At 42.9% G+C, this 14,772-nt stretch overlaps 1 protein-coding gene across 4 annotated transcripts in view; it reads left to right on the top strand.

The window, feature by feature from the left end:
* The window catches only part of usp34 (ubiquitin specific peptidase 34), a 367,536-nt gene that overhangs the window by 193,201 nt on the left and 159,563 nt on the right, over window positions 1-14,772 (top strand). For all 4 annotated transcript variants that reach the window (XM_072581002.1, XM_072581003.1, XM_072581001.1 and 1 more), the window contains one exon: window positions 13,375-13,461. In XM_072581002.1, the coding sequence (XP_072437103.1) occupies window positions 13,375-13,461 (87 nt within the window). The remainder of the gene's footprint in view (window positions 1-13,374; window positions 13,462-14,772) is intronic.

The following is a 14,772-nucleotide window of genomic DNA, read 5'->3' as shown; positions in this document are numbered from 1 at the left end:
AGGAGACCACATTGGGAGCAATGAATGCAATAGACCAAATTGAAAGAGGTACAAGTGAAATGCTGCTTAATCTGAAATGAGTGTTTGGGGCCTTGGAGGGTGAGCATGGAAGAGGTAAAGGGGCAGGTGTTGCACCTTCTGCGATTACATGGGAAGGTTCCGTGTGTGATGGCAGAGGTGTTCGGTGTGATGTAGGAGTGGACTAGGTTGTCCCGGAGGGAACGATCTCTGCGGAATGCAAACATGGGGAGGGAAGGAAAGATGTGTTTAGTGGTGGCGTCGTGTTGGAGTTGGTAAAAATGGCGGAGGATTATTCTTTGCATGTGTAAAGGCTGGTGGGGTGAAAGGTGAGAACAAGAGGGACCCTATCCTTGTTCTCTGAGGGGAGGGAGGGTGTGAGGGTCATGGTACAGGAGATGGACTGTGCACTGTCGAGAGCCCTGTCAACAACTGTAGGTGGGAAGCCATGGTTGGAGAAGAAGGAGCACATATTAAGAGCACCACTTTGGAAAGTGGCCTCATTAGAACAAATGCGGCGGAGGTGAAGGAGCTGAGAGAAAGGGATAGAGTCCTTACAGGACATCGGGTGAGAAGAGCCGTAGTCCAGATAGCTGTGGGAGTCAGTGGCTTGTAGTGGATATTAGTGGATAGATTATTGCTGGAAATGGAGACAAAGGTCAAGGAAAGGAAGGCAAGTGTCAGAGATGGACCAGGTGAAGGTAATGGAGGGATGGAAACTGGAAGCAAAGTTTATGAATTTTTCCAGGTCAGGATGAGAGCATGAAGCCACATCGAAATAGTCATCGAAGTACTGATAAAGCAGATGTGGGAGGGAGCCGGGTAGGCCTGGAACAAGAAATGTTCCACATACCCCATGAAAAGGCAGGCATAGCTAGGACCCACGCGGGTACCCATTGTTACACCTTTGATTTGGAGAAAATGGGATGAGTTGAAGGAGAAGTTGTTGAGAGAGAGAACAAGTTCAGCCAGGTGGAGGAGAGTGATGGTGGATGGAGATTGTTCGGGCCTCTTTTTGAGAAAGAAGCAAAGAGCTTTCAAGCCGTCTTGGTGTGGGATGGAGGTGTAAAGAGATTGCACATCCATGGTGATTAAAAGGTGGTTAGGGCCTGCAAATTGAAAGCTGTCAATGTGTCGCAGGGCACCAGAGGAATCCCAAATGTAGGTGGGGAGGGAGTGAATCAGAGGAGTAAGGATGGAGTCAAGGAAGGAGGAAATAAGTTCAGTGGGGCAGGAGCATGCTGACACAATGGGCCTGCCGGGACAGTCTTCCTTGTGGATTTTGGGGAGTAGGTAGAACCCCGGACAGCCCGTTTCTGCCTACTTGCGATGAAAGTACAGAATGTTGACCATAGCATCTTTGAGCAGATACCTTTTTTTTAGATTAGATTACTTAGTGTGGAAACAGGCCCTTCGGCCCAACAAGTCCACACCACCCCACCGAAGCGCAACCCACCCATACCCCTACATCTACCCCTTACCTAACACTACGGGCAATTTAGCATTGCCAATCCACCTGACCTGCACATCTTTGGACTGTGGGAGGAAACCGGAGCACCCGGGGGAGAACGTGCAAACTCCACACAGTCAGTCGCCTGAGGCTGGAATTGAACCTGGGTCTCTGGCGCTGTGAGGCAGCAGTGCTAACCACTGTGCCACCGTGCCGCCCACAAACTGTCCAAACTGAAGAGCTGATGAAAGGAGAATGTGATCTGGTGGTTATCAGGAATTCAGTAATCGGAAGTTGAGATTCTTTTGTAAACAAGATTGAGACAAGAACAGATTCACAAACTCGGATTTTGACAGAGTAGAGAAAATTTCTCTTGTTCCCTTTCTCATTCGCCCTCTCTAAATATAGCACATTTGGTAAGAGGAAGGTGCAGCTAAGATACTGGTACCCCTGATCAGTGCATCTTCAAGGAATGCACTTAATACATTTGATAAATGCCATTCCCCTTGCATAAAGCCATATTGACTTTACTAACTATAGACCAGTGAACCTGACATTGGTGCTGAGCAAGTTATTGGAGGGAATGCAGAGGGACAGTATGTACATGTATTTGGAAAAGCAAGGACTGATTAAGGATAGTCAACATGGCTTTGTGTGTGGGAAATCATGCCTAACAAACCTGATTGATTTTATTGAAGATCTGGATAATCCAAGATGGAGGACGGGAAAACTTTCTGGCTGTAAGAGCTGCTCCTTTTTTTTGAGGTATTTTAGGTGTTGGAGGTGATTTCCTCGAATTCCAGAAGCAGCAATTACTGTTTTATGTGCTGTTGCATTGTTTTGGAACTTTGGGGAAAAAAAAAGTCAAAACAACAGCAGTTTTAAAAGGTCAAAGAGCAGAAAAAGGAAGCACATGGTGAGGACAGTGCAGGAGAGAGAACCTGCACAGTTACCGCCTTTGCTGTTTGAATTCGTGTATCGCTGGACATCCGAGTGCATCTGGGAAAATTAACAACCAGTGAAATGCACAACTAATCTTGGAGGAACTGTTGGGCAAAGTTCACAGCACAGAATCAGATAAGTTAATTGTTGTTTTAAGTCTGTCCAAGAAAAATACTGCAGTAGTGAGTATAGTGGATTCTTTCTTGATGATATGTTTTTGGAGATAAGTCTCTTGGTTAAACTAAAGATATAAGCTATAGCTATTAATTTAACCCAGGGCAGTGTTTGTAGGGGAATAAGACAGTGTTATTTTCTGTGTCTGTAGATTGTGAAGGAGCAAAAATGGCCTTTGCAGTGATATGTACTTCTTGTCAGATGTGGCAGTTTAAAGAGAATTTAAGGGTTACTGCGGATTATATCTGCCATAAATGCTGTTGGATGCGAATCTTATCAGATCGAGTGGATCGGTTGGAGAGACAGATAGAAGCGATGAGGAATTTGCAACAGTATGTGATAGAGGCAGTTATAGGAAGGGGGGAAAGTCTCAGATACAGTCACATAGATGGGTTAACTCCAGGAAGGGTAAGAGAGGTAGGCAACTAGAACAGGAGTCTTTTGTGGGTATACCCATTTCAAACAGGTATGCTGTTTTGGAAAATGTAGGGGGTGATGGATTCTCAGGGGAACGTAGTACGAACAGCCAAGTTTCTGGTATTGAGACTGGCTCTGATGCAACGAGGGGTACGTCTGGTTCCAAGAGATCAATTGTGTTAGGGATTCTCTCTAGTCCGAGGTACGGACAGACCTTTCTGTGGCCAGCAGAGAAGAAGCAGAATGGTGTGTTGTTTCTCTGGTGCCAGGATCTGGGATGTCTCAGAGAGGGTGCAGAATGTTCTCAAGGGGGAGAGGGGCCAGCAGGAGGTCATTGTCCATATTGGAAGGGAAAAGGTTGAGACTCTGAAGGGAGATTACAGAGAGTTAAGCAGAAATTTAAAAAGGAGGCCCTCAAGGGTAGTAATGTCTGGATTACTCCCAGTGTTACGAGCTAGTGAGGGCAGGAATAGGAGGATAGAGCAGATGAATGCATGGCTGTGGAGCTGGTGTATGGGAGAAGGATTCACATTTCTGGATCATTGGAATCTCCTTTGGGGGAGAAGTGACCTGTACAAGAAGGACGGATTGCACCTAAATTGGAAGGGGACTAATATACTGGCAGGGAAATTTGCTAGAACTGCTCGGGAGGATTTAAACTAGTAAGGTGGGGGGGTGTGACCCAGGGTGAGAGCGAGGAAAGAGATTGATCTGAGACGGGTACAGCTGAGAACAGATGTGAGTCAGGGCGGGCAGGGACGAGGTAGGACTAATAAATTTAACTGCATTTATTTCAATGCAAGAGGCCTAACAGGGAACGCAGATGAACTCAGGGCGTGGTTAGGAAAATGGGACTGGGATATCATAGCAATTACAGAAACATGGCTCAGGGATGGGCAGGACTGGCAGCTTAATGTTCCAGGATACAAATGCTACAGGAAGGATAGAAAGGGAGGCAAGGGAAGAGGGGGAGTGGCATTTTTGATCAGGGATAGCATTACAGCTGTGCTGGGGGAGGATAGTCCCGGAAATACATCCAGGGAGGTTATTTGGCTGAAACTAAGAAATGAGAAAGGGATGATCACCTTATTGGGATTGTATTATAGACCGCCAAATAGTCAAAGGGAAATTGAGAAACAAACTTGCAAGGAGATCTCAGCTATCTGTAAGAATAATATGGTAGTTATGGTAGGGGATTTTAACTTTCCAGACATAGACTGGGACTGCAATAGGGTTAAAGGTTTAGATAGAGAGGAATTTCTTAAATGTGTACCAGACAATTTTCTGATTCAGTATGTGGATGTACCTGCGAGAGAGACTGCAAAACTAGACCTACTCTTGGGAAATAAGGCAGGGCAGGTGACTGAGGTGTCATTGGGGGAGCACTTTGGGGCCAGCGACCATAATTCCATTCGTTTTTAAATTAGTGATGGAAAAGGATAGACCAGATCTAAAAGTTGAAGTTGTAAATTGGAGAAAGGCCAATTTTGACGGTATTAGGCAAGAACTTTCGAAAGCTGATTAGAGGCAGATGTTCGCAGGTAAAGGGACGGCTGGAAAATGGGAAGCTTTCAGAAATGAGATAACAAGAATCCAGAGAAAGTATATTCCTCTCAGGGTGAAAGGGAAGGCTGGTAGGTATAGGGAATGCTGGGTGACTACAGAAATTGAGTTAAAAATCCCACAACACCAGGTTATAGTCCAACAGGTTTAATTGGAAGCACACTAGCTTTCGGAGCGACGCTCCTTGGATCACCTGATGAGGGAGCGTCGCTCCGTAAGCTAGTGTGCTTCCAATTAAACCTGTTGGTCTATAACCTGGTGTTGTGTGATTTTTAATTTTGTACACCCCAGTACAACACCGGCATCTCCAAAGAAATTGAGGGTTTGGTTAAGAAAAAGAAGGAAGCATATGTCAGGTATAGACAAGATAGATAGAGTGAATCCTTAGAGTATAAAGGAAGTAGGAGTATACTTAAGAGGGAAATCAGGAGGGCAAAACGGGTATATGAGCTAGCTTTGGCAAATAGAATTAAGGAGAATCCAAAGGGTTTTTACAAATATATTAAGGACAAAAGGGTAACTAGGGAGAGAATAGGGCTCCTCAAAGATCAGCAAGGTAGCCTTGGTATGGAGCCAGAGAAAATGGGGGCGATACTAAATGAATATTTTGCATCAGTATTTACTGTGGAAAAGGATAAGGAAGATATAGACTGCGAAAAATAGATGGTGACATCTTGCAAAATGTCCATATTACAGAGGAGGAAGTGCTGGATGTCTTGAAACGGTTAAAAGTGGATAAATCCCCAGGACCTGATCAGGTGTACCCGAGAACTCTGTGGGAAGTTAGAGAAGTGATTGCTGGGCCTCTTGCTGAGATATTTGTATCATCGATAGTCACAGGTGAAGTGCCGGAAGACTGGAGGTTGGCAAACGTGGTGCCATTCTTTAAGAAGGGTAGTAAGGACAAGCCAGGGAATACAGACCAGTGAGCCTGACGTTGATGGTGGGCAAGTTGTTGGAGGGAATCCTGAGGGACAGGATGTACATATATTTGGAAAGACAAGGACTGATTAGGGATAGTCAACATGGCTTTTGTGCGTGGGAAATCATGTCTCACAAACTTGAGTGAGTTTTTTTGAAGAAGTAACAAAGAAGATTGATGAGGGCAGAGCAGTACATGTGATCTATATGGACTTTAGTAAGGTGTTCGCCAAGGTTCCCCGTGGGAGACTGGTTAGCAAGGTTAGATCTCATGGAATACAGGGAGAATTAGCCATTTGGAAACAGAACTGGCTGAAAGGTAGAAGATAGAGGGTAGTGGTGGAGGGTTGTTTTTCAGACTGGAGGCTTGTGACCAGTGGAGTGCCACAAGGATCGGTGCTGGGCCCTCTAATTTTTGTCATTTACGTAAATAATTTGGATGCGAGCATAAGAGGTACAGTTAGTAAGTTTGCAGGTGACACCAAAATTGGAGGTGTAGTGGACAGCAAAGAGGATGACCTCAAATTATAACAGGATCTGGACCAGATGGGCCCATGGGCTGAGAAATGGCAGATGGAGTTTAATTCAGATAAATGCGAGGTGCTGCATTTGGGAAAGCAAATCTAGCAGGACTTATACACTTAATGGTAAGGTCCTAGGGACTGTTGCTGAACAAAGGGACCTTGGAGTGCAGGTTCATATCTCCTTGAAAGTGGAGTAGCAGGTAGATAGGATAGTGAAGAAGGCGTTTGGTATGCTTTCGTTTATTGGTCAGAGTATTGAGTATAGGATTTGGGAGGTCATGTTGCGGCTGTACAGGACATTGGTTCGGCCACTGTTGGAATGTTGTGTACAATCCTGGTCTCCTTCCTATTGGAAAGATGTTGTGAAACTTGAAAGGGTTCAGAAAAGATTTACAAGGATGTTGCCAGGGTTCTATGATTTGAGCTGTAGGGAGAGGCTGAACAGGCTGGGGTTGTTTTCCCTGGAGCGTTGGAGGCTGAGGGGTGACCTTATAGAGGTTTACAAAATTATGAGGAGCATAGATAGGGTAAATAGGCAAAGTCTTTTCCCTGGGGATGGGGGAGTCCAGAACTAGAGGGCATAGCTTTCAGGTGAGAGGGGAAAGATGTAAAAGAGGCCTAAGGGGCAACATTTTCACGCAGAAGGTGATAAGTGTATGGAATGAGCTGCCAGAGGAAGTGGTGGAGGCTGGTACAATTGCAATATTTAAGAGGCATTTGGATGGGTATATGAATAGGAAGGGTTTGGAGGGATATGGGCCAAGTGCTGGCAGCTGGGACTAGATTGGGTTGGATATCTGGTCGGAATGGACGGGTTGAACCAAAGGGCCTGTTTCCATGCTGTACATCTCAATGGCCTCTAAGTAGCAAAGAGGATTAATGAGCGCAGAGCGGTGGATGTGATCTATGTGGACTTCAATCAAGCATTCGACAAGATTCTCTGAGAGACTGGTTAGCAAGGTTCGATCTCATGGTATATGTGGAGAACTAGCCATCTGGATACAGAACTTGCTCAAATGTAGAAGACAGAGGGTGATGGTGGAGGGTTGATTTTCAGGCTAGAGGCCTGTGACCAGTGGAATACCACAACGATCAGTGCTGTGTCCACTGCTTTTTGTCATTTATATAAATGATTTTGATCTAAGCATAAGAGGCATAGTTAGTAAGTTTGTGGAGGACACCAAAATTGGAGGTCTAGTGGACACTGAAGAAAGTAACCTCAGATTACAACAGGATCCTGATCAGATGGGCCAATGGGCTGAAGTTGCAGAAGGAGTTTAATTTAGATAAATGTGGGGTGCTGCATTTTGGGAAAGCAAATCTTAGAAGGACTTATACACTTAATGGTAAGGTCCTAGGGAGTGTTGCTGAATAAAGAGACTTTGGGGTGCAGGTTCATAGCTCCTTGAAAGTGGAGTCACAGATGGATAGGATAGTGAAGAAGACGTTTTGTATGCTTTCCTGTATTGAGTACAGGAATTGGGAGGTCATGTTGCAGCTATACAAGACATTGGTTTGGCCACTTTTGGAATATTGCATGCAGTTCTGGTCTCCTTCCTATCAGAAAGATGTTGTGAAACTTGAGAGAGTTCAGAAAAGATTTACAAGGATGTTGCCAGGGTTGGAGGATTTGAGCTATAGGGGGAGGTTGGATAGGCTGGGGCTGTTTTCCCTGGAACGTCGGAGGCTGAGGGGTGACGTTATAGAGGTTTATAAAATCATGAGGGGCTTGGATAGGACCCAAAGTCTCTTCCCCTGGGGTGGGGGAGTCCAGAACTGGTGGGCATAGGTTTAGGGTGAGAGGGGAAAGATATAAAAGAGACCTAAGGGGCAACGTTTTCATGCAGAGAGTGATACATGTATGGAACGAGCTGCCAGAGGAAGTGATGGAGGCTGGTATGATTGCAGCATTTAAAGACATTTGGATGCGTGTATGAATAGGAAGGGTTGAGAGAGATATGGGTGCTGGTAGGTGGGACTAGATTGGGTTGGGATATCTGGTCGGCATGGACGGGTTGGACCGAAGGGTCTCTTTCCGTGCTGCACATCTCTATGACTCTAAAACCATTTTGATTACGAGTTTCCAAATGAACTGCCGCTACTCCCTTAATAATTGATTACAAACGTCAGCTTCACTGCTTCCAGCTTATCTTTCCTCTCATTCTTGAATAGGACTTCTGCAATTTTGGTTTTCAATCTGCTGCAACTGTCCCAGACTGTAGGGACTATTGAAAAATTATTACCATTTTGGGATTTTTTTTTCCCAAGAACTCCTTTTGAAGTCTTCTCAAGGATTATATTTTGGTTTTCAGGGGCTCCTTTTTCATTCCTCCATTTTGTATTGGACAATGCAATCATGTAATAACATTGCTTTGCTGAAGTTAATTTTTGTAAGAGAGTTAAAATAGTATGGTTATTATAGATTGTATATGTATATATTAAATCTTGCAATTTTTGTCTCTTTTCCCAAACACATCTCCCACCTTCACTCAGCAGCTGTGGAAACAACTGCATCAATAATCATACATATCGTTCAAGCAGGTTAGGTGATAATTTCTTTTGGTTTGTTCTGACCTGGTTTTACGATCTTGGACACGGCTAGAACAAATCAGTCTTTCTACCTCTGTATTCACAATGCAGTTAAAATTAAGGTGAAAACCTTCAAAGACCCAGGCATTTTGAATAACCAATCCCATATCTGTGAATGATCAATTTGTAACACTGGCTTATAGCTTAAATACAATATTTAGCAATTTATTAATGATACAGTAATTTTAGCACAGCAAAATTAAGCAACAAAGTAATCTAATTGTCTATGATTTACCCAGTCATCATTGTTTTCAGCCCCATTCACACACAAGACAGACAAACACCGTTAAGGATAAATAAAAGACAATAATAATCAAGCCAGATTACTTAAATGGTTTTCCTGTTGTGTTATTCCAGACTCCATAATGATTCTTGGTTTATTTTTCTGAAGACATCAATCAAGCAGCCTTTTCAGTTCATTCAGAGGCAGTCAGTTGTAAACTTTGTTTCTACTATCTGAAACTTTCGATAGTTGATAATTGGAGGTTATGCAGGGAGCTTTCAAGTCTTCATGCTGTTGTATCAAAAGCCAGACTCCCCTCCATAGAAAACACAGTCCAAAACCCAGTTCAGAACTCTGGCTTCTCCCTCTTAAACTGACTGCCTCCCACAAGGTTCCAGTTGCTATTCAACATCTGCCACCTGCTTGGGCACAAGGTCTGTCCCGGACTTCCTCTACTTTTTGTCATTTACATAAATGATTTGGATGAGAGCATAAGAGGTACAGTTAGTAAGTTTACAGATGACACCAAAATTGGAGGTGTAGTGGACAGCGAAGAAGGTTACTTCAGATTACAACGGACTCCTGATCAGATGGGCCAATGGGCTGAGAAGTGGCAGATATTTGAGCCCTGCAGCTACTTCATTTAATACATAGCATTTCTGACACACCATGAAGGATTTACCAGCTGTTCATGCCCTTAATTTTCATGGTATTTCTTTGTTTTAAATTCTTACCCTCTCTCCCTTTTACTCCTGGAATTTCTGCTTTGATACAAAAATTAGTTCAAAGTCTCCACCATTTTGATTTTACTTTATTATTTCTGAGCCACATCCTGTATGGCACAATATTTACTTTAGCTAATCTTTTTTATTTACATGTAGAAACATTTGCTGTCTTTTAATATTGCTTGCCAGTTTCCTGTTTTATATTTTAGAACACAGAACATTACAACGTAATACAGGTCCTTCAGCCCTTGATGTTGTGCCAACTTGTGGAACCAATCTGAAGCCCTTCTATCCTACACTATTCCAGTTTCATTCATATGTTTATCCAATGACCATTTAAATGCCCTTAAATTTGGCGAGTCTACTACTGTTGTAGGCAGTCTGTTCCATGCCCCTACTACTCTAAGAATCTACCTCTGACGTCTATCATATATCTATCACCCCTCGATTTAAAGCTATGTCCCCTCATGCTAGCCATCGCCATCTGAGGAAAAAGGTTCTCACTGTCCACCCTATCTAACCCTTTAATTACTTATATGTCTCAATTAAGTCACCTCTCAACCTTCTCTCTAATGAAAACAGCCTCAAGTCCCTCAGGCTTTCCTCGTAAGATCTTCCCTCCATTCCAGGCAATATCCTGGTGAATCTCCTCTGAATCCTTTCCAAAACTTCCACATCCTTCCTACACCGTACTCCAAGTGCGGCCACACCAGAGTTTTGTACTGCTCCAGCGTATCCTCGTGGCTCTGAAACTCAATCCCTCTACCAATAAAAGCTAACACACCATATGCCTTCTTATCAACCCTACTAACCTAGGAGGCAACTTTCAGGGGTCTATGTACATGGACACCAAGATCTCTCTGCACATCTACACGACCAAGAATCTTAGCCCAGTACTCTTTTTATTCCTGTTGCTCCTTCCAAAGTGAATCACCTCACACTTTCCCACATTAAACTCCATTTGCCGGCTCTCAGCACAGCTCTGCAGCTTATCTATGTCCCTCTGTAACCCACAACATCCTTTGGCACTATCCACAACTCCACTGACCTTACCGTCATCTGCAAATTTGCTAACCTATCCTCCTAAGCCCTCATGTAGGTCATTTATAAAAACGACAAACAACAGTGGCCCCAAAACCGATCCTTGCGGTACACCACTAGTAACTGAACTCCAGGATGAACGTTTCCCATCAACCACCACCCTCTGTCGTCTTTCAGCTAGCTAATTTCTGATCCAAACTGCTAATCACCCTCAATCCCATACCTCTGTATTTTGTGCAATAGCCTACTGTGGGGAACCTTATCAAATGCTTTAATGAAATTCATATATGCCACATCAACCACTTTACCTTCATCCACCTGTTTGGTCACCTTCTCAAAGCACTCAATAAGGTTTGAGCGGCATGACTTACCCTTCACAAAACCATGTTGACTATCCCCAGTCAACTTTTTCCTCTTTAGATGATTATAAATCTTATTTCTTACCAGCTATTCCAACATTTTACCCACAACTGAAATAAGGCTCACAGGTCTATAATTACCAGGATTGTCTCTACTCCCCTTCTTGAACAAGTCTTCTTTCACTATTCCTGTCGACAATGATGACATAAACATCAAAGCCAAAGACTCTGCAATCACCTCCTTGGCTTCCCAGAGAATCCTAGGATAAATCCCATCCAGTCCAAGGGACTTAATTATTTTCATACTTTCCAGAATTGCTAACACCACCTCCTTGTGAACCTCAAGCCCTTCTAGTCCAGTAGCCAGTATCTCAGTATTTGCTCAACAACATTGTCTTTTTCCAATGTGAATACTGACGGAAAGTATTAATTTAGCGCTTCTCCTATCTCCTCGGACTCTATACACAACTTCTCACTACTATCCTTGATTGGCCCTAATCTTTCTCTAGTCTTTCTTTGTATTCCTGATATACCTATAGAAAGGTTTACATTTTCCTTGATCTTATCCGCCAATGATTTCTCATGACCCCTCCTGGCTCCTCTCAGCTCTCTCTTTAAGTATTTCCTGGCTAACTTGTAATTCTCGCATGTCCTAACTGAGCCTTTATGTTTCATCCTCACATAAGCCGCCGCTGCCTTCCTCTTGAAACGAAATTCAACTCTTAAGTAAACCATGGCTCCCTTGCTCAACCACTTCCTGCCTGTCTGACAGGTGCATTCTTAACAAGGACACGCAGTAGCTGTTCCTTGAATAAGCTCCACATTTCAATTGTGCCCATCCCCTGCAGTTTCCTTCCCCATCCTATGTATCCTAACTCTTGCCTAATTGCCTTTCCCCCAGCTATAACTCTTGTCCTACAATACATATCTATCCCTTTTCATCGCTGAAGTAAACTTAACCGAATTGTGGTCACTATCACCAAAGTGCTCACCTACCTCCAAATCTAACACATGCCTGGATTCATTAGCTAGAACAAATTAAATGTGGCCTTACCCCTTGTTGGCTTGTTTACATACTGTGTGTGCAGGATGGCTTCCTGACATTCGACAAAACCTGACCCATCTGAAGAGGCTACTACAGTTGCAACATTGAAGAGGCATCTGGATGGGTATATGAATAGGAAGGGTTTGGAGGGATATGGGCCGGGTGCTGGCAGATGGGACTAGATTGGGTTGGGATATCTGGTCGGCATGGACGAGTTAGACTGAATGGTCTATTTCCATGCTTGACATCTCTAAGACTAAGACTCTAAAGTACTCGAACTATAGTATTTCCACTCCATATTTGGAAAGTTAAAGTCCCCCATTACAACTACCCTGTTACACTCGTTCCTATCCAGAATTATCTTTGCAATCCTTTCCTCTAGTTCTCTGGAAGTATCCAGAGGCCTATAGAAAACTCCCAACAGGGTGACCTCTCCTTTCCTGTTTCTGACCTCAGCCAATACTACCTCAGTAGATGAGTCCTCAAATGTCCTTTCCGTCACTGTAATACCGTCCTTGACTAACAATGCCACACCACCTCCTCTTTTACCATCTTCTCTGTTCTTACTGAAACCACTAAATCCTGGAACCTGAAACAGCTGTTCCTGTTCCTGCTCTATCCATGTCTCCAAAATGACCACAACATCGAAGTCCCACGAACCAACCCATGCTGCAAGTTCACCCACCTTATTCCGATGCTCCTTGTGTTGAAGTAGACCCACTTCAAACCCCCTTCCTGCTTGCCAGTGAACTCTTGTAACCTTGAAACCTCATTTCTGACCTCACCACTCTCACCCACCACCTGTACACTGGAGCTACAATTTAGGTCCCCCCCCCCCCCCCGAATTAGTTTAACCCCCCCCCCCCCCAAGAGCGTTAGCAAATTCCAAATCAATAAATTAGACTGTTTGCCAAAATGTTCTTCTGTTAAATAAGAAGATATTATTAGATATCCGTGTTAATGGATATAAAAACCTGAGACAAAATCAATGGCTGGTGTACATGAGAAGTACAGTGTTTCAAGGCTTTTGAATTTATTTAAACCTATTTAAATTTGAATTGTACGTTGATCATGTGGAAGACAGATCCCAGCACATGGGCCCCATGGCATGCTCATGCTGTAGATTCTTGTATGGTTTCAATTTGCTTTCAAATTTAAGGGCAAAGGAGCCAATTGCTACATGTTACATTACAGAGAACAGTTAAATGCCAGCACCAATTCTGATTTGAGGGTTGTCAAAGAATGGGAGTGGTGCGTTGCATGAATACTCCTTGGAAGCTGGAGCTTTCTGCAGAAGAAATGATGGCCAGAATTTTTCCAGTACAAGTTTCAAACCTCATTTTCATCAACTAAAGCTAATTTGTAATGTTCTCCATGTTTTAGTTTGTTGCTGCTGGCGGACTTCAGCAACTGTTGGAAATTTTTCTGTCAGGGATTCTGGAGCCCAAAGAGCAAGAATCCTGGACTGTGGTAAGTATCCCCATGTTTTAGTTATTGTGTGTACCTTTCACAGATTTTTTAAATTAATGGTTATTTTTCTTAGGTAAATCTACAACAGAATTAAACGATGATATGAAAATATCTTGTTAATAAAAATGTGTGTATGTAGTATTGACATTTTTTAAAATTTCTTTGTGGGATGAAAGCACCACTGGTAAGGCTAGCATTCATTGTCCATCCCTAACTGTATTTGAAAGGGTGGTGGTGAGCCACTTGTTTGAATCATATCAGTCAGTACGTTTACTGATCAATTTTTTTTGTCAGATGTGTGGCTTGAGGAGCAATTTGCAGCTGGTGGTATTCCTATGTTTGCCGTTCTACTTGTAGTTTTGTGAATATCTTTGTTATTCTTGTCTTCATTGTCCTTATCTGTTTATTGGTTTTAATGAAGGAATCAAATTCTGAAATATGTTACTTCAATTATTGATAGTGAGAATAAGGTGTTGTTTTATTAAATCAAACATTTTTGAATTAATCATATTATGATATTCCGAGCCGATGAGTATTCAAAAATAAAACAATCATTCTGATGCCAAGGGGAAGGAAACTACTGGTCAAAGATTTCATAATTTATTACACTTAATGTTTTAAAATAACTAAAAATATTGTTATTCTAATAGAAAAGTAAACTTCACTTTAGTCAATATAGTGTTACATTCCACTCATTTTTGGGAGCCATCTAGTCACTATTGAGATGGATTCATCAGCAGCCATTTCACTTTTGAAGCTGGTTATTTACCATCAATAAGATACATGTTCTGAGAACCTCCTTCAGTTGAATTCTGACAATCCTTATGGCACAGAATCCACAAAGACTTATTTCTTACAGCTCTTTAAACATTCTTGGGGGAAGCCAGTAAAGAGATACTATGTTTATAGAGGGTAAGGGAAGTCAGGTGCTGCAGGGACTTGGGTGGGGGTGTAAAAAATCATCTGTAGAAGCTGAACAACTCTCAGGAATGTGCTGGCCAAATTTGCTGATGCTTCTTTATGACTGTCTAAGTACGCATATTGTGTTGGCTTTGTTGGCAAAAATGCAGACTGTTGAACAGCCTTCGTGGGAGGAATCTGGGAAAAGTGCTGCCTTAGGTGGTTGGTCATCATGTGGCAAAAAATGACAGCGATCATCAGTCTTGATTCAATCAGAATCCTATCCACTTCCTGTCTTGCACTCTCTGCTGTTTCCAAATTTATAACATGCCGTAACATAGTCATTGCGTCATACTCTGAAACCTGCTTCAACACCTGGATCTGTTCGAAGACTGTCAAACAGAAAACTGT

Source organism: Chiloscyllium punctatum, chromosome 11 (assembly GCF_047496795.1).
Source record: "Chiloscyllium punctatum isolate Juve2018m chromosome 11, sChiPun1.3, whole genome shotgun sequence".
NCBI lineage: Eukaryota > Metazoa > Chordata > Chondrichthyes > Orectolobiformes > Hemiscylliidae > Chiloscyllium > Chiloscyllium punctatum.
This window is presented reverse-complemented; position numbering and strand designations above follow the sequence as displayed.